We start from the raw sequence: 21,459 nt of genomic DNA on the forward strand, positions 1-21,459 counted from the left end.
TTTTTCGAAAGTCTTATTTTGCAGTCTTCCCTTTTGAAATACTTTAACCAAACTGACCACCTTTCTATTCCTTGAACCTTAAACCTTTCCTGGAATGCACCCCCTCCCTTCCCTGACTCTTTGAATGCCTAGTTTCATTCAAGCTTCCAGTCACACACCCCCTTTTATGGAAAGCCCTTCATGAGCCTCCTGTTGTGTACATTCTCTCAGATGAGCTGGTGTGTGACTTTTAGGATTTACTTCTTCGCTTATTCATTCCAGTGGATTGAATGTAAGCTTCCTGCAGACAAGGAGTGTTATTTGTCTTGCAATCAGGAGCCACTTAATACAAGGCTTATTGAAAGTGTTAGTCACTTCCTTTTCAATTTGTGCTATTCTGATTCTGTTACAATCTCTAATAAATAGCAAATGATTAATAAGCATTCACATGATACATGAGTTTTGTAGACAAGAATATCACTGTTACGTTACCTTTTAAAAAGAACCTGGGGAACATACGTACAGTGTTTCTAAAAGAATGTAACATGCAAAATGTAAAGGAGATAAAAAGGCGCACATAATGGTAAACTGATCTTACTAATTCATGGGTCTGACCTTGTCTCTCGCTATCAGCAAATATCAGTGTTCCCTATTACCTCCAGGATCAAATATAAAATTCTCTGTCTGGCATTCAGAACTTCCTCTTACCCTTCGACTCTTCTTGTACATTCATTACCCACTGTCCTCCATCCCCACCTCGTGTAGTTTGCAATCAAGTGTCACTGTGCTATTCCTGAAAGAAGACACTCCATCTCCTGACCCTGCATTTTTACTGGACCCCATGTTTGGATTTTATTCCTCATCTCAGTTTCCTGGGCTCCTTCCTTTAAGTTCAAGCTAAAATTCCACCTTCTGTAAGAAGTCTTTCGCTATTCTCCCTCATTAATACCTAGTGCCTTCCCTTTACCGATGGCCTGCAGTTTATCCTCTCTATATGTTTATACATCAATATTTGTATGTTTTCGCCATTAGACTGTGGGTTCCTTGAAAGCAGAAGCTGCTTTTTGTTTTTCTTTGTAACTTCTTGCTTAGCATAATACCTTGCACATAGCAGGCACTTATTGAAAACTTTTTGACTTGATAATAGTATTTACTAAACTTTGAATTACCTGATTGACTGTTTTCAATGAACAGTCTAATAAGCCAAGTTTTCAGTAAGGTGGTCAATTTTAACAAATATCTGATGGTCACTTCAGTAGCAGATGAAGCACGTAGTTCACAGCTGATAGATTGTGAAATGAGCAAGTTTCCAGTATCTGCTTGCCTACAGTTATCACTTTTTCCTTTGAGCAGCCCCCAGCACAGCTTTGGGAAACATTGGTTTTTATTCTATTTAATTCTGTACTACCCAGGATTATCGTATAGTTATGACTATATTGTACAGAGCTATCGAAAAGGCACGTTTAGTAATAAATAGAATTGAATCAAATACAGATTTTGAGGAAGAGTTAGTCTAGGATGAGATCCTTCACCTTCTAGGAAATACAAAAATCCTTGAACTGATTATTTCCATACATACACATGCTATATGAAGACTTTCCTCAATTTTTTGTTTCAATTGAGCATATTTGGCTAATGCTCAGCAATCTTTATCTATTTAGCTACTTTTATCTGCTTCCTAGTGAGAAGTCCCACTGTGGGCCTCATTTTGGGAAAATTCCATAGAGAATTATACCTAGAAGAAAAATGCTCTTTTGGATCAAACAGAGATTATGTCTCTAATTAAAATAAGACTGTAAGGTAGATACCTTTTTACATCATTTATACAGGCAGATTAGGTATGTCTGAGGCATTCCAGACCGTAAGAGTAAGTATTCACTTTCTATCTCTTACATACATTATTTTTACTTTTGTCATCACTGGAGGGTTGAGGTTTTAGAGGTATTTATTTTCTGTGTCTACTTTTTGGGGGCTGTGTTAAAGTGGAGCCTAATGCTAAATACGAAATTAGCATTTCTTGTTATTTGCTTTTAAGTTCTCCCGCCTTAAGAACCAGACTAGGTATGATCTCAGCTTCTTTCCTTTCCCTTTGAGCAGTTCCAGGCTGTTTTATAAAGGAATGGGGGTAGAGGGAGTGGTTTATAATGTTATTGCATTTGCCCCAAGTGATCCTAATTTCTCACTCAGCTGTGATTTATCGAGATGAATGTGATAGCATTTTACCAACCTCTTTTAAAGGAACTGGGGCATCTTGCCATCAAACCAATCATCTCGAACAAAGTTAAATCCCTGAAAAAGAAAGGTTAAGTAAATGCAAAGCAAATTTTTTCATAATCTCAACTGTGTCTAAATATCAAACAAGAGGCTGGTATGTTCAAGCTACGGTGAATTATGTAAATTTTGATTTAGTTATCACTATGCATTGTTAAATCAAAATATGATAGCTTTCATTTTGGAAGTGATGGAAAAACAATAAGATTAGTGTTTTTTTAGGGATTATAAAGATTGAAGCTATATCTTTAAAAAATCAAATACATTTTGCTCATCACAGAAAGTATCAGGCAGAACAGTGACTGAAATTTCTGGTTTTAAGTGGTGACCAGATTTTTAGATGTCTATACATGTTAAGGCCATATGCAAAAACTGGCCCATCTTTTAATTGGCAGATGTAAGCTACCCAAGTACAAAGAAAAGCTTGACTCATGAATGGAAAAACACCAAAATTAGACATAACTTTAGAAGGATTTAGAAACAGAGAGTTTTTCTTTTTAAAGCAATATGATTTAACAATAAAAAGCAATGATAATAATAAAAGTTTTTTCAAATCTGTCCGTAACTATTACTTTAAAACTACAGTCACTTGTTGTGTTTCCTAAATTAGAACTTTTGTCTTTAGAATGATCCTTTCCATGAATTCTGGCCTTGGCTCACTTATCTGTTTCTTTCCTAACCTCTTTTCTTGTGGTTACGGAGGTGCAAGATTTAAGCAAATTAAGCTTCTCCCTTTGCTTTTTCAGGCCAATTTTTAGGTTTCCATCTTTTCCTTTAATACTTATTAGTGTTCATAAAACATTAATGTGCTTCCAGAACCTTATTTTAATATTTGTTCTTCTCCCATTCACAAATGCTGATTCTGCTTGCTGGTTCTAGAAGGCTGACTCCTCATCTGACCTGATGCTACAGAAACATGACTCTGAGAGTTGGAGGTGGAGAGAGGATTCTAGACCAAGTCACCACAACCAGGATTGAAGGGCAAGGTTGAGGCCATTATGAAGACACTTAAGGCAAAACCTCTTTTTTAAAATAATTGCCTTGTTTCCTCAATTATACCCTTTAAAGGCATTACTTTTTCCTTTTCATTCAACATGAGGTCAGTCCCTTTCCAATGACCCTAGCATGCAATTTGTTAGAATGTGTGACTGACGAATTAGTATTTATGCCTCTAATCATCATAAAAGTCATTTTTCATCTCTAGTTTGAGTGTCATTTCTGTCTTCCTTCCTTTTAACTCTCTAGCTATACTATTTTTTTTGTTTTATCACAAGGGTACCATGAATCAATTTTCTGCTAGTAAAGAAATATTTGGAATCTGAACCTGAGCCAATATGGTCTCTTTTTCTCTTTTTCATTTATATTTTAAATTATGGCCAACCAAAGAATAATTTCAAGGCATTCTAGTGAATTCTGGGGGAGGAGAAGAGGGTGGATACAAAATGCAGAAATGAATTGGAATTGCCCTCAATGAGTTTATTTTCTATTGAGCTTTTGAACTTAAAAAAAAGTTAATCTATGGAGCTCTAACGAACTCCCCAGAAATTCTAAAAGATCAATACAACCCTTCTGGTGTTAAAGAAAACAGTTCTAGACAGCAACTATATTGGAAGGGAAGGGAAGGGAAAGGAAGGGAAGGGAAGGGAAGGGAAAATACTCAAGACATAAGTTTTTCTATTGTTCATATTCAAAGAGCTGTATCTGCATGAGTTTCATCACACATTTTCTAGAGGAATTATAGATGTTACCAAAAGGATTAAAAAAAAGGTGAGGGAAACAAAAGAGGAGTGTGATTAGCTGATCTTTGTTTCTGATGTCACCATCCCATGGAGGAGGCTGGCTCAGTTTCACTGTTCAACAATGAGCCATTCATGGGGCAGAAAGGCACCAGTTATTCCTTTACTGATATGGTCTAGTATCAAATCTGCACACTGTACATTCACTTGTCTGCAAGCAGGCAATGAGCAGCTTTTATATTTCCTATCCTTTCTGGGTAAATGAGATGCCATTCAAATAACTTGCCTTTATTACTGAAAATGTACAATTATTAAGATAAGTTAGTTAAAAATTTTTTTAAAGATAATAAATACCCTCAAAGGTAGCCTTAAAAACCACAGTAATATAGTAAGGATATGATTTAAGAGAATGAGGGAAAGGATAAAAAACTAAAGAGAAAGACTACTTCTGCTTTATATCAAGTAATAGATTAGCTGAAAATGACTAATCAGGCCTTCTCTACTGTTTTGTCCATACAGGAGATGCAATTTTTCTTGATTGTTTTTTAAAAAAAGAAATAGCCAAATGTCACTGATCTCATATGCTATGAAAATGTTTTTCTTGATAGAATAAAATTTAATATTCCTACTCCTTTCCTTATTTCTGTAATCATCTTCAAGTCTATCATAACAACATTTTACGTTTATAGAATTCTTTGTGCTTCATGTACGTTAACATATTTAAACCTTCAAGTGACACTGTAAATGTAGGATACCTCTTTTACATAAAGAGTAACTAAAGTTCAAAGGTGAATTGAGTTTCCTAAATGAGTGGAACCTCAAAGTGGGCCTCACCAGGGAGGTGAGTCTGGATGCTCTGATGACATGTCCAGGACTCTTTCTACTACATCTTGCTGCTTTTCATTTTGAAGAACAAAAGGTACATTTTGAAAGGGAATAATTTGGTGGTTCACCTATAATTTAAAATAACAAATGTCTTAACATCTTTACCAACATTATTCATGAGTTCATCATTTACTGCTTTTTTCCCTAAGGCATCCAAACTTGAACATGCTTGAAAATCAAGAATGACTCTTTTCTCTTAAAAGTCTGAGTCAGATAGGAAGCCGATGAAATATTATGTGGTTTTCTAACCTTCATTTGATCACCTTTCATAAAGGGATCTTCCCTACCTCACAAGGCAACCCTTTCTACTTTCAGACCAATCTCATTATTAGGAATAATTACCATCACATTTACATAGCATGTTGTTTGCAAAGAGTTTTCCTACATAGTTTCCTAAATAGTTACATAGTTACATCCTGACATAACTCAAGAATTATCATGGCCACTTTACAAATAGGGAAGCTGAAATCTGAGGGTAAATTAAGTGTCCATGGACATGTAACCATACAAGTATCAGACCTGACACTTGAACTCAGGGTGTCGACTCCAAATTCAACACTCTTACTGCTAGGATCCAGTGATGTATAATACAATACAAAAGAATTTTGTTTTGTGGATTCAAATTTATAATTTGATCAGTTTAAGGAATTTCTAATTTGGAAAATCTTTCCTGTAGACAGGAAGCTTATCTATAACCTACAGTTTTAGAGAGTTGCCTGGAGAACTGAGAGGTTAAATGATTTGCTCGTGGTCAATCAATTAACGAACATTTAATAAGCACTTACTGGGTGGCAAGCATTATGCTAGACATACAAAAGTCAGATAGTCCCTTTCCTTGAGGCTAGCTGGGAGAGGTGACATGTATATGTAATATATACGTAAAACATATATATTACATATACACACACAATAGAGTTAATTTTGGGAAGATGAAAAGATTTGGCAACTGATTAGACATAGGAGGTGAGTGAAGGTGAAGTTGACACACAAAGTCACAGATATTGGTAACTGTCTAATATGTAATAGGGGCAAAGACTTGGGTCTGGCTCTTGCTGACTCCAAGGCTGGCCTTCTGTCTATGACACAATACTGCCTCTACCAATAAATTTTACACACGCAAGAAACAGAATGGTGTAGGGCAGAGATTTTCAAAGTGTAGTTCAGGGACCCTAGGGATCTCTGAGGCTCTCTCAGGGGGTCAATAAGGTCAAAACTACTTTCATTATAATGTACTATGTTTTAATACTGGTAGAGATAATCCAAATAAAGAAAAGTTCTTTTGGAGGGAGAGTTTCTTAATTTTTAAGAATATAAAAGGGTCTTGAGATCAAAAAGTCTGAGGATTGCCAGAAGAGTGGACAGAGATTAGCCTTACAAGTCAAGAAGATTTAGTCTCCATTTCCATTTCTGACTCCCATTGGCCTCATGATTCGGAAAATCATATAACCTCATAAGGCCTTTGGCATGTTCTCTAAGGATAGAAATTAGAGATGAGATGCTTTTTTTCATCAGTAAAAGAATTTCTCATGCCTAGAATTTCCCAACCAGTGAAACTGAGTCTAAACAATAAACACGAAATCAATTGATAGAAGTAGATATATAATACCGTCTATTTAATACTAAGTCCTTCCTGATATGAAATTGAAAATTGTCTCCTTTTAATGTCTACACATTATTCCTAGCTATGTCCTCTGCATCTCTACAGACTTAAGTCTAATCTCACTACTCTAGGATAGTTCTCCAAATATTTAAAGACAACTTGAAGACTCTACCTCCCATGTTTAGCTTCCTTTTGCATTACTATATGCATGTCAAGTGTGCTCCACAGGGTGACAGAGTGAGTTGAGTGCTTAAAAACAGTCAGAAGAATTCAATTTAAAAACATTTTAATATTTACAACATATATTATTTAATAACACTTTTAATAACTTAATGTGAGAAGATTGGAAGATAACAAGACAAGATTCCTGCCTTCACAGAACTTACAGTCATGTAACAGAGTTTGATTTGAACTTTGTAGTATTTGGGGAAGGAGTACATGTAAGCCTGATGATTTTGCCATGGAAGAAAATGTACATATGGGCATTGTGAGAATGGTCAATAAAATATAAATATAATCTGAAAGGAGAAACATGAGCTGATAGAGTAATTTGGGGGCTCCCTTGAAGCAAATGAGTTCAGTTCATTGTACGTGTATGTTTATTATAATATATGTAACATAATTTATAATAAATGTTAAGTTTTAATGTGACCTAGCTAAATATATATGTGTGTATATGTGTATGTGTATGTATATATACACACACATATACATATGACAAATAATAAGACATCATTTGAATTGCATATATAGTGAAAACATTAAGTTACTCAATGGAACAGAGACAGAAACAGTTCAACCTTCAATGTAGTTCTCTTGCTCTCATGCTTTACAAAAGGTGATTATTGGGAAAGGACACAATAAGCTATCTTTCCAGCCCGGTGATAGTATCACCTGTCTGTTCATCAGTCTTCAGACACTTGCTGTAACACTTTTGAAGCTGTCTCAGAGGGATCTGTTTTATTGTTAAGTTGATACTCCAGTAGTCTGTCGTTGCCTTTGTCTTCTATCTTTATTTTTCTTTTACTTGCTTTTAGTTTCGGAGAAAATTACATGCTAACATCCCTTCATGTTCAGCAACCGATGCATTTCTAAGTGAGGCAATTAAAAAAAAAAAACACCGTTGAGTTCTTCATTTGTCATGTAGGTAATGCATAAGCCATAACTTAGTTCCTACAGCCTGTCTAAATTGCAAATATCACATGATAGAGACTAAGTGCTTCTGTGCTCTTAAAATAATTTAGAGAAAACCACAAAGTTGGGGCAAGCGGCAGCTGCCTAGTGGTGTTTTCTGTAATCTCTATATTTCTGAAAAAGTCAGGTTTTACTAGCAGCACATCATCTCCCTTTTTCAAATAAAAGAATTAAGCCCATCTTTTTAAATGAAAGATATTGACTAAAAAGCTCAATGAAAAGCCACTTCACTGAAAAGTAATAGTTTTAAGTTGTAGTGTCACTATAAAAACTAGGGAAATGAGAGGCGCCACTTTGGAAAGAAGGCTATAACACTTTTTTAAAAAGGAAATTTTATTTTATCATTAAAAAAAATTAACAGACATTTAAAAATTTAGTTATATATCGACGTTGACGTGAACAATATCTAATGATACTTTAACTCTGAGGTACTTTTCAAAGTTTTATGACATGGATTGTGTGGGTCTTTCTCCACTTATTCAATATTTTAAAGCTGGCGTTTCTGTAACTGTTGTTATTGAATATGCACATTAATTAGTATATCATATAGTGAGACATTCACTTAATTGCTTAATTAATTAATGAATTACTTAAAATATTGCCCGGATTCCTGGTCTTCACCATGGCCAAGATTAACTGATTAAACAGTAACATTAATTAAATGTTTAGCATTTAGATACATCATAGAACATGGTTTTTAAATAGGAAATCATGTTTTCGAAGTTCTTAAATATGTAGTGTAACTAGATATTTGTGTTGCATTATAAAGCAAAAATCATGTTTGATAAGTGATCCGAAAGGAATGGAATTAAAAAAACCCCTTTCTTACTGAATTGACACATGATCCATGTTAATGTTTGCTTACATAAATAGGACAAATACTGCCTAATTAGGATGGTTGGTCAAATTTTGGTACTTTAATTTTCTCTGTTATTGTAAACCATGCATAAAATGCTTGCCTATTGATAAACGCAAAATAGTCAAGGCTTAAACAGCTGACATCTGCTTACTCTCTCTCTCTCTTTAAAAAAAAAAAAATGCAGAATAACAAGCCATTTCAGCCTAATCTACCTCAAATGTGTGCATGTAAATGGAGGTCCATCGATTGACCTGTATTCTTTTCAGCTCAGGATTGGTCCACATGGTTTATGAAAACCAGGAGGGCTGATTTGAAATGCAGATGTCGAGACAGCGTAGCTCACCCTCCCCTTTTTTTCTTTGCTGTATCTGTCAGGGTGAAAAATGGCTTGCACAAGGGTCAGTCACCCATACTCACTTAATTACTTTTCTTGGACCCACAGAACTGTCGCAAGCTGTGGTGGATGCGGGAGCAGTTCCCCTTTTAGTACTCTGTATCCAGGAGCCAGAAATTGCTTTGAAAAGGATTGCTGCCTCAGCTCTCAGCGATATTTCAAAGCATTCTCCAGAGTTAGCCCAGACAGTGGTGGATGCAGGAGCTATTGCTCACTTAGCACAGATGATCCTGAACCTTGATGCTAAACTGAAGGTACTTTAAAAATGTGTTTTAAAACCCCCCCAAAGTATCCATTATTAATATTAGGAAACAAAAATGTCTATGAATTGAATTGTTAAAATTTCAAAAGTATCACTCAATTTTCATGGGGAACAGATATTACCCTGCCATAGGTCTTCTGATGTGTAAAAACAATCCATTAAAATATATTTTTAGAAATACAATCACAATTAGGAAAATCGCTCTGTGACTATGAAATATTGCAAGAAACACAAAGGCATCCATGTTAGTAGTATCAACAATTAAAACATTCCCAGTAACACAAATTCTTGTTTTATGTAGAACATCATAGTGCCATGTTAATAACATTGTTTTTTGTTTATAGTTTATTACTTTTTAAATGTGATTTTTTATTAATATGAATGTTACACTTTATACAGTGTCTTAAAAAATCGTAGTGTTAAAAGTCAGGGTAAGACTTTTGTGACATCTTGTATATATTATACATTTTGAATAATATCTTGTTTTTCCCAATTACATATAAAAACAATTTTAACATTTCATTTTTTAAAATTTTGAGTTCCAATCTCCTCCCTCCCTCCTTTTCCCCTCTCCCTAAGGCAATAAGCAATTTTATGTAGATTATACATGCACAATGACATCTTGTATGTTTTTAAATGTTTAAAAATATTAATATTTACCTTACAGTAAAAGTAGGATTCTTTGAGATGGTATCAAGAATTATGGCAAAATTAAAATCTTCGGCCTCTAAGGTCAGTTTTTAGCATCGGTAACCTAAATATGCCATACGTTTCTGTTTTGGATGCTGCGTAATTATGGAATTTTGTTAAGTTGAAAGTAATTTTATTTGATCATCTACTGTTCTATGAAACTTTAGTAGAGTAAATGGAAAAAAAGACCTTTTCCTTTAGAGACCAGTGAGCATTCTTAAAATATATGGATATGAATGAAACACATGAATATATGCTTATGTTTTTCTTTATGCCCAAAACTGTGAAAGTCTATTCAGAAAAGTTTATAAAAGAAAAGGCTGTGAAGTCATGAAAGTGAAAAAAAATTGTTTAGAAACCCTCTCTAATAGAGTCTAAATAATTATTCTTATTCAATAGCGTCAAGTGCTTTCTGCTCTTAGTCAGATAGCAAAGCATTCGGTGGACCTGGCAGAAATGGTTGTCGAAGCAGAAATTTTCCCTGTGGTTCTTACGTGCCTAAAGGACAAAGATGAATATGTCAAGAAAAATGCTTCAACTCTAATTAGAGAAATAGCAAAACATACACCTGAGGTAAAATGTAAACCAAAAATATCTCTACAAATGTCTTGTAAGTAAAATAGCACATTAGCTTCAGGATTGTGGCACCCATTGCATGCTTGGTTGGTTAGATTGATGGACTTGGAGTCAGAAGTTTCAAGTTCTTCCCTTCATAGACTCTCTATTAAAATGACTTTGGGCAAGTCATTTCAATTGTCTTGTCCTTGGTTTCTCCATTTCCAGAGTGAGGAGAATACTAGTCATTACTACATTTTTGATCTTTTCTCAGGCAGATATGCAGAGTTTTTCAGAATCTCTTGAGATCCTTGCATAATAGACACTGTATTTGTATAAAGGTTACACAGAGTGACACTATTTCCTTCCTGGTGCCTTCTTTGTGAATAGAAAATATGAAATAATAAGATGCAGAGACTGAACAGGCTCTGAAGTTGTTTCCAGTTTTCTTTATGTTTATTTATAGCAATAGCTACATTCTTTGTATTCTTCACTCTTCATTCCTTTAAGGTATATATTTTTCATCTTGCCAAACATCTTAACTTGACCTAGAGTCTTCATGATTGAAATAAAATCACTTAGAAATCATTACTAGCAAAGGAAGGATAATTAGATTAGAATATTTCCTATGTGACATTGTATTTTCTACTCAATGATTAATCATCCTTATACCCACACATTATGATTGTTAGTTTCAATAGCTAGCTAGTTATGAGCTAGCCCTAGGCTCAGAGTCTAGGTGAGGAATTTTGACACCCATTATAATAGGGATAAAAGTTGTGCCATCAATGAATGAAAAATTAAACCACAGAATGAGCTACACAGTATGTATATATTGTTGCACTGAAGCAGCAGGAATGTTACATTTAGATATTTTCTTCAGTAAACATAGGAAATTCATGAAATTTTTTTTCATAGATTAAATTTTACTTTCGTCAGAAGTAAGCCATGCTAATAAACTTACATTTTCTAAAGAAGCATACTTTTTGGATCCTAAATAACCAATGATTGGGGGTACCATACGAATGAATCCAGATAGACTGACCATGCTGCCTTCTGCCTGATATTTCTAGATCGGTCCTTTTCTTTCAGCTTTCCCAACTAATAGTTAATGCGGGAGGAGTTGCTGCTGTGATCGATTGTATTGGTTCCTGCAGAGGGAATATAAGGCTTCCTGGCATCATGATGCTTGGCTATGTAGCTGCACATTCTGAGAATCTTGCCATGGCAGTGATCATCTCCAAGGTCAGTTCTTCATATATTCCTATTATAATTACAATGGGATTCCAAGAAGATGTATAGACCGAATAGTGCTCCTCATAGCATAAAATATGTAAAATGGTTTATTGGGTAACCAGAATAAAAGAATGCCTGAATATACATCTTTTATTAGCCCTGTATTCAGATAACTTTTTTAAGGTGTGGGCCAAGATAAGGCTTCCATTTCAATGAGCTTAAATAAAGTGTTTCCTTAGTTACAGTAAAATGTCCATTCATTTGAATAATTTTTATTAACTGTAAATATCAAGTATATTTGAAATCCTTTGTTTTGGGTATTTTGTCTTGTATGGATTCACTAATGAGCTCCTGGAATGACCAGGGAGCTTTTTAAGTGGGCTTTTAAAAATGCAATTAGTACATTTCTCTACGTTAGCAACTTACACTATTCATGTTCAAAGTTAAAATCATTATTATTTTTCAAGTTTAGAATTTCCTACCTTGATCAGGAGTTGGGGAAGGGGATGGCAAAGGAGTTCATTCAGGTAGCCTTCATCTGTCTTTCCTTCTCCTCCAAATAAATTGACTTGACAGAAGGGAGGCAGTAGGGAAAGTAAAGCATATTATAGACCTATTTTGCCCCTTCAGTTGTTTGGTTTTTTTTTTTGCATTGTCTGGATTCACTATTGTTCCTATTGACCTTTTAAAGGAAGAAAATGTTAGTTAAATAGTCATGGTGGCTATGAGGACCCCTAAGGTGTGGGCTTCTTATCAGTGTAGAAAACCTGCTTCTCTGCTTGAACAGAAATGTGGATTTTTCAATCCCTTGCTAATCCTCGGAACATTCTCTATATCCACCATCTATCCTCATCTGCCATCTAGTTCATGATTCCCTTTTGCTCCATTTCCTTTTTTTTGTCCATTTCTTATCTTTTACTGCTCCTATTAATTACATTTTAAAAAGCCCACATTTTACCCTCCTGTTCCATTTCCCAGAGATGGACCTGAAAGATGTCATGGGAAGTTGAGAAAGTTAGTTTAAGCCTCTGGTCATACATAGTGTTGTCTCTGCTGATGGTGGTAGTGATGGTGGTGAGGATTATGTCTGGGCCAATAGGATTAATGTTTCATGGCTTTGCCTGTTTCCTAGGTAACCAGAAGGCATAAACATAGGAAGAGTGGGAAAGGGGAAGATTGCCTTTGACCTGTACTTTTCCCTTCTCAGACTTACAAGGTGACCTTACCCTTTTCTAGCCTATGTCTAGGTTGTCTGAGAGCAAACCCAACCACAGCAACAGACAATGCTGTAGCTACCGCTGTCTCTCCTACCTCCTTCTTGGTGAAGTGAACTGATAATAAAGCAACACCTCACATTTTTGTCTTGTTTTTACAGTTTCCAAAGCACTTTTCACACACGTGTACACACACACACACACACACACACACACACACAGAGCTATATCTTGTTCAAAACTCACTACAATCCTGTAAGATAGTCAGAGCAACAAAATCCACAGGATTTGGAGTTGATTCCAAGAATTGCTGACATTTTTCCTTCTTGCTTCCTTATAACACTCTCAACTAACCCCTGAAATGTGGGCACCCTGGGTAGAGGTCTCACTCTGAGGACTAGTGTGACCTTTTATACTGGCAGTCATATCTTTAATTTTTAGAAAAGAAACCAATTAAATGGCTTGGCAGGTTTTTTTTTAAACTAAATTAATTCCAATGGGTAAGCTAAAGGGCTAGGACCAAAAGGAATTTCAACTTCCACTCCAATAGCATCAGTGTCTAAGAATAGGTTCCTGTGCTAATAAGTTTAAGATGATCATAATTACAGCTATGAAATGGCTTGAAAATAAGATTTCATGAGAATCCTAGTAGGACAATTTGTGTCTTCTTCAGAAGTGTAAACTAATGAATATATTGAGTCTTCCAGCTTTCTGCTATGAACAGAAAGATTAATTGAAGGCTCAAAGTAAAATATTTAAGTATACATCAGATGTACAGCAATTATTTATATTTTTAAGAGTTAACACGCTGGTTTAAATAGTACAAGATTGTATTAAAAATTGATCCTATTCATGGAATAATTTTTTTTTTTTTTACCACAAAACAAACCTTGTTATGAACAACTTAGATTACCTTGTAGGATTCCAGCTAATGTGGTTAGCTACATTATCACTCCGGAGTATAGACACCCTCAAATTTATTTTATTTTGTGAAAAATGACAGCTTATTTAAATTAAAGGTAGCAAAGTGGTTATTTAAAACAAAGGAAAGCTAGAGGTTTTGAAATCCTAAGTATTTTCAGGCTTCATCACCCTAAAAGCTTTTTATTTCATCCATATTCTGGTCTGTGGTGCCTGTTGTTTGATGAAATGAATGCTGATTTGAAGAATCTAGCTGAGTTATTCTCCATTTAGTTGGATTGTTACAGATAATTAAAGTAAATTAGTTCTAGCCATTTTATTGACTCCAGAATGACAGCCCCTGTGATATGCTCATCTAGTGAGCCATTTAGTGGGAAAAGGATCAAGACTGAAGTAATTTCTTCTAATGTTTCAGAGCCAAAGAAGGCTCTTTAATCCTGCTCGAGATTCATGACACTTGCTCTTTTGATCCACACGGCAGGGAGTGCCTCAGTTGGCAGTCTGCTTGTCAGAAGAATCAGAAGATCATATTAAGGCGGCTGCTGCTTGGGCCTTAGGACAGATTGGAAGACACACTCCTGAGCATGCACGTGCTGTGGCTATGACAAATGCCTTGCCGATTCTACTTAGTCTCTACATGTCGCAAGACAGTTCAGAAGATCTTCAAATAAAAGTAAGCATGGTCAATTTCTCTCGTGGTGCCTTAACAATTTGTGATTGTGGTTGGAGGAAGATTGGTTAACTACAGTTGCTTAGAAATAGGTAATTTTAAAATGTTGACATTTTTTATATGAATGCTATGTATAGTTAATGAACAGTTTGCATAATTAAGTGTTTCTAATTGAAAGTTAAAAGCTAAATGGACATGATTTTAGAAATATTATTCACTGGCTAGGTGAAGACATTCTGAAGCTTATCCAAAGTAGGCTAGGGACTGGCTAATTTTGCACGTTGCCAGGAAAGTAAAAATGATTCACAACGTTGTGTTAACTTTTAAAATTGTAAGTAATCTTGTCTTTACCTGAATTATTTCATGATTTTATATTCCAAAATACCTACGGTCTGGCACAAATCTGCTAAATTCATCAGACATACAAAATACTGATACCATTGTTAAAAACTGGGAACTCGTTTACTTGATACTGCTTGGTTCACATTTAAATTTTCTAATTTAACTAAGACCCTGTTCATCCTGTGTTTATTTGAAAGTTCTTATTTTGACAGTACTTCCTCTTTGAAATTCAACATAAATGGTAAACATATGAACAATCATTATTCATAATCTTTCCTAATGTCCCAGATTACCATGATAGATCTAATGTCTTCTAAAAATTTTTTTTATCATTGTGGAACTTAAATGAAAGGGGCCTGATAAATATGTTGTATAAAGTTTGACAGAAAGAATAAAACTTCACTCTGTTCTATAGGCTAAAAGATTTGTATTCTGTCAGCCTAATGAAAGAAGTTCAGCTTAGGGTCCCTTCAATGAAAATCCATTACTTTCTGCATTTAAAAGTAAAAATAAGAAAAAAAGCAGTGAGCAAATTCAATGCATATACAACTCAGTTTACATGTTAGATATATTTCTGAAAAATCACTTGCAAAGTTGTGCATTATCTTCCTATTAACTAGCATTATAAAATAAATATTCATCTAGAAAGTTTTGTCCACCAAATGTAACAAATCATGGTTAAAAATACAGTAGATGTTGCTCATGTTTAAACTATATCAGATTGCTTACTGTCTCAGAAAGGGGAGGGAAAGACAGAATGTGGCACTCCAAACTTAAAAAAACAAATGTTAAAAATTATTTTTACATGCAATTGGGGGGATGAAATATTTTTCTGGATGAAATATTCTTTAAAATGCAGTAAACCTATGTTAATCATTTATTTTAAAAGCAAATTGTAATATTCTACTGAAATATCACCAAAATTAAAATTTGTCATAATGGGAATGTAAAATGGTCAAACTTGTTTTTGCATTTGCTTTAGTAGTTTAAAAGTTCCCTATTGAACAGACCATTTGCTCGATGTTCAATAAGTATTTATTAAAAGTCTAATATGTGTGAGGACTATGCTTAGCAAGAAGACGTTTTAAAAAACAATGCGGCCCTTGCCCTCAGGAACCTTGGATTCCACCAGTAGGCACTGAAGTGATCTCGACCAGCTAGAATGCTGGACTGAGTCTACCAAAATGAAATGTAATAGGAAAAATATAAAACCTTAATATGGCTTCAAAAATTAATTTTTAAAGTATAAGACATGAATAGAATGCTATTCTGAAATAAATCTCTTGGTTTTAATGGACTGAAGCCCAATGTTTTGACAGTGTGACATGGCAGCTAAAAAAAAAGCTACCAACCGATGTCGTCATATGCTGTATTAAAAGAGGGATAATGTTTAGGACTACGGGAACTATCATTGTAACCATTCTTTGCCCTTCTTAGACCACACCTGGTATATTATATTTCTTTTGGGGCACTACATTTTTTTAAGGAGACTGATAAGGAAGTGAGCATTCAGAGGAAGGCAGCCGTAATGGTGAAGGTTCTTGAGACCAGTGATATATGAGGAGTGATTATTCAGAAGAGAAAGTTGGAGGAGATATTATAGCTGTCTTTTAGGTACTTGAAAGACTGTCATGTGCTCTGTTTCTGCCTGGCCTCGGAGGGCAGAACTAGGAAGGATAAATGAAAGTCACAGAGTGGAAGATTTTGGCTTGATGGAGAGATAAACTTCCTAACCATAAGCACTATCTGTAAGTGGAATGATTGCCATTGGAGGAGGAGACTCCTCATGGAAAATTTTCACATAAAAGCTGAATGAACAACTTGTGAGATTTTGTGATACTGTGAAATATTCTGATCCCTCTCATTGGACAGATGAGAAAGTCAAGACCTAACTAGGGATGTTAAGTGACTTGTCCATTTCACACATCTAGGTATCTAGTTCTCCTCACTCCTGAATCAGGAGTAGAATCACTTTGTAGTATTCCAAGTATGAGGCAGAACTGAAATGTTTTCCCCCTTTTCCAATCCATTTCCCACTTAGCTTCCAAAATAACTGGCATAAGATATATGTCACATTTCTGCTAACAAAACTTTCAGTGGTTTCCTACTACCTCTAGGATAAAATATAAACTCTTTAACTGGGCATTTAATGTCCTCTCCCAGCTCCCCACTCTGACTCTAACCTACCTTTCTAGTCTCATTTCTCTCTTTGTCTCTTATTCTGTCTTTCTCTCTGACTCTTGTCTCTGTCTCTCCCTGTCTAATTCATTCTCTCTCTCTCTCTCTCTCTCTCTCTCTCTCTCTCTCTCTCTCTCTCTCTCTCTCTCTCTCAAATTAGATTATATTCATTTACCTAAGTACTTATTGTAGACCCCAGCAGAATGTAAACTCTTTGAGGCCTAAGCTCTCAGGGGGCCAGATCACTCCTTGTTTTTGCTTTGTATCTCTAGCACCAAGCCCAGCTCCTGGTACATACCAGGCCTTTCATAAATACCTGTTAAAATGCATTGATTTATTGGCTTTTAACAGGCTTTTTCACTCATTTTGCTTCAGAAATAAAATGATGACAAGTATGGGGATGAGGAGGAAGGAGAATCAAGATAGATAAATCATCTTTAGGAGATGACAGTAACTTTATATTTTTCAAAATTCTTGTATACAACCCACCAAGATAGTGCTACGCCACATATTAAACTCTTTATAAAAGAAGTATCTTCATTAGTCATTCATCCTGCCAATAGTCTTCCTAAGGCAACAAGCCCAGTGAAGTATTTTTATTATATCACTAATTTGTTTTCTTTTTTTAAAGGCCCTTGGGCTCTATCAGGAGTTGTTTTAAACATCTTAAAATGCCCACTCAAGTCAGTTTGATTTGACATCAGCTCAGCCTGGAAAATTGTTATCTAGGAGAGTTGTGAACTGTCTAACTGTGCTCCTCATTTGCTAATCTTTGGCAGGTTTCAAATTATAAGGGCAAGCTGTGGTTCATTCTGTCCCCAAGGCATGTCAACTTCTGTAACCATTTTCTAATTGATTTTGATCCTAGAAGAGTTATCAGGCAGTGTCTTAGAATTTGTATATTTTCAAGCAGTCTTACTCTTGGTCTTCTATCTATTTCACACCAAATAACCTGGATGCAAACTAAAGAATACTGTCTATTAGCCACAAACTTCATCTGTGACATAAGATCTACATTGCTGGAAATACTTGGATGGCTATGATTTCCATTTTTTTAAAATCTGAATTTTGAGCATGACAACCCATTTGGACAGAATCACTTCTTTCAGGCTACCAGTTTACTTCTGCAGCATTTTTTGGGTCTGCTAATCCACTGTTGGATTGAAGAATTTAAAGGCCAGAGCACGCCTTACTTAGACTAGGTTGACCTCAGAGCCAGTAGAAATTTTCTGACAGAAGCATTTTTTCCCACTTTCAAGTATTTTACAGGAAATTAATGAGAACAGCAATTAATAACTTTGTTATTCCCCACCCTTCTTGTGATGAAAAAAAATCTCACCAAAGCCAAAAACATCTGAAGTGGTAACAAGTGCTAATTAAATGTTGATAATTTAATGTTGATCATTTATACTTGCTGAAGTTATTAATTGCCGCTCTTATCATGTAGGTTGTTTAAAAGTAAAAACAGGGCTTCTAAATATATAGCACATGCTCATTCCAAGTTTTGACAGAAAAGGTTCAGTGTTCTTTTCACTACTGCAATTTGTTATGGCAACAGAAGGTATCCCTCAATATAGGTATTATAAGAAGATAATATAATGGCTGAATCCATAACTCTGCCATGAAACTCAAGCATTTTATTTTACTTAGTGCTACTAATTGCCTCAAATAATGGAAAAATACCTTACTTCAGATCAATAAGTGATTCAATTTTATAATAGGAATGAATTAAAATAATGAATTGATTACTCAATTATTTTTTCTGATGCCTACATTAAGAGAGTCTGTTGGTGGTGGTTATTTTTGTTGAGATTTATGTAAATATCTCTAGAGATATTTGCCTAATATATTATCTTCCAAAAGAAAGACAAAGAAACCTTTCTGAAAACCCACATGGATATTTGATGTCTAGTAGATAAAATTTCTGGATAAGAGATTAGCATTTCCCTCAAATGTCGTCAAAATTCTTGTTGGGAGACGTTCCGTGTACTGGTATAGATACCAGTAGATGGACAGGGATTGTGTTTAGGCATGGACAGCAGGCAAACAAAACTGCAAGCAACATGGAACATGAATATAGATTATTCCTGCTGAGGACAGTTTTGATTCCTCTAATCTTGATTTCTTAGTTCTGGTTTCTTAGTCTTATTTTCTGGATTCACCTTACATAGGGCATTCTGACTTAGCCATTTGCTTTTCCTCTGAATGTATTTCCAGGCTGTCAGTAAGATAATCCTAGTTTGACTGGCTGGTGCCCTTCTAGTTACTCTGCTGCCCAGACGGACCACAGTTCTGTTCACACTAATCTGTAACACCTGAGTTGACTACTTAACAACTGCACAGGCCTTACCCTGTGAGAATTACAGTGAAGGGTATAGCTGATGCAGTAAGTGTGATCTTTGATTTAAAATCAGTAGATAGAGTCTCAATTAGTTGATGTAGTGGATAGAGCAAGTGAATCTGGAGTTAGGAAAATCTGAGTTCAAATATGGCCTGAGACACTTACTAGCTGTGTGACTATCAGTAAATTATTTAACCTTTGTCATGAAACTGACATGCAATATTGATGAACTTCTCCAGGCAACCAAATTTTGACATAATTTTCCATAAGCCCTCACAACTAACAGCGTCAAAAGTCTTGATCAGATCCACAAATGTTGCATACAGACCTCTGTTCTGCTCCTGGCATTTCTCCTGGAGTTGTTGGGCAGCAAACACCATATCAACTCTTCCTCAACCCTTTCTGAAGCCACACTCGCTCTCAGGTAATATGCCCATCTTCCAGGGGAAGGATCAGCCTATTAAGGAGGACTCTAGCAAGAATTTCACCAGCACTGACTAAGAAAGAGATCCCCTTGTGATTGTCGCAGGACAATCTATTCGCTTTACCTTTATAGAGATGGACAGTGGAGGCATCTTTGAACTCCTGGGGGATAACCTCCTCTTGCCATATAACCTGGAAAATTTCAGTCAGCTTTTATATGAGCAATGGTTCCCCCACCTTGTAAATCTCAGCTGGAATAGAATCAGCATGTGCTTTGCCACATGAAAGAAGCCTAATGGCCATCAAAACCTCTTCTTCAGTTGGAAGTTCAGCTAAGGAGGGATTGACTTCAATCTGAGGTAAATAGTCAATGGCCTCAGCATTGATTGATGATAGTCTGTTGATAACACTATGGGAAGTGTTCAACCCATCTCTTTAGGATCATGTCCTTATCACTAATCAATGTGGTTCCATCAGCACTGAATAGTTGTGAAGCACCATAAGTTTTTGGTCCATAAGTTGCTTTCAGGGAATCATAAAAGCACTTGGGATTGTAACTATCAGCATAAAACTGAATTTCATCTGTCTTCTTACTGAGCCAGGAATCCTGTATCTCTCTAAGCTTTGCTTGTACTTTGCTTTTGATGGAATTAAATGCTGCCTTCTTAGAGGTGGATGAACTATCCTGTTGGTAAATCCTGTGGAGATCACATTTTTCATTTAGCAGCTTCTGAATTTCCCCATCATTTTCATCAAACCAGTCTTGGTGTTTGTGAGTGTTCTGACCCAGATGAGCAAATGCAGTACTGTACACCAAATCTCTGGGAGCTGCTCACTTTTCTGTTCCATTGTTGCCAACTGTACGTTGGCTCAACTTTCCCTCCAAGTCAGCAACAAACTGTTCCTACTCAGAGAAGAGCTCTAATTTGTTGACATTAATTCTTCTGGTAGTCATTTTGCCTTGGGGGTGGCGCTTTTGATGAATGCGAATATTTACGTTGGAAAGGATAAGTCTATGATCAGTCCAGCACTCTGCACCACACATTGCCTTTGTCACTCTCACATCTTGTCTGTCTTTTCTCCTTACAATCACATAATCTATTAGATGCCAGTGTTTACTGTGAGGGTGCATCCATGAAGTTTTATTGTATTTAGGTAAACAGAAGACAGTGTTGGTGATGAGAAGGTCATGTGATGCACAAGTCTTCAGCAGTAAATGACCATTACTGTTGCTGTTTCCAACTCCATTCCTCCCTAGAACTCCCTGCCAAGTCTGGTAGTCTGAGCCTATTCTAGCATTAAAGTCACACAGAATTATAATCTTGTCCTCTTTTGGCACATTGACGATAAAGGTCTCTAGGTCTTCATAAAATTTTTCTTAACTCCTCTCATCCTAGATATCCTTATCTTTATCCCATCTAGCTTCTCAAAATTCAAATCTGCTTTCCAAGCTGTTGACTCTTCTTTTATAATTTTCTTACATCACTCTCATTTCTTTTTCCATTTTTCTTCTACCTCTTTTATATGAATTTTAAGCTCTTTTTTGAGCTCTTACATGAGTTCTTTCTGGGCCTGGGACCACTTCCCATTTTTCTTTGGGGTTTTGCCCGTAGGTATTATGACATTGCTGTCCTCTTCTGAGTTTGTGTCTTGGCCTTCCCTGTTACTATAATAACTTTCTATGGGCAGATTCTTTTGTTGTTGGTTTT

At 35.6% G+C, this 21,459-nt stretch overlaps 1 protein-coding gene across 5 annotated transcripts in view; it reads left to right on the top strand.

Annotated features, from left to right (window-relative positions):
• Window positions 1-21,459, top strand: part of SPAG6 (sperm associated antigen 6) — an 86,054-nt gene that overhangs the window by 42,808 nt on the left and 21,787 nt on the right. For all 5 annotated transcript variants that reach the window (XM_072651695.1, XM_072651699.1, XM_072651700.1 and 2 more), the window contains 4 exons: window positions 8,967-9,172; window positions 10,270-10,443; window positions 11,518-11,670; window positions 14,278-14,469. In XM_072651695.1, the coding sequence (XP_072507796.1) occupies window positions 8,967-9,172; window positions 10,270-10,443; window positions 11,518-11,670; window positions 14,278-14,469 (725 nt within the window). The remainder of the gene's footprint in view (window positions 1-8,966; window positions 9,173-10,269; window positions 10,444-11,517; window positions 11,671-14,277; window positions 14,470-21,459) is intronic.

This window comes from Notamacropus eugenii, chromosome 3, assembly GCF_028372415.1.
Source record: "Notamacropus eugenii isolate mMacEug1 chromosome 3, mMacEug1.pri_v2, whole genome shotgun sequence".
Taxonomy (NCBI): Eukaryota; Metazoa; Chordata; class Mammalia; order Diprotodontia; family Macropodidae; genus Notamacropus; species Notamacropus eugenii.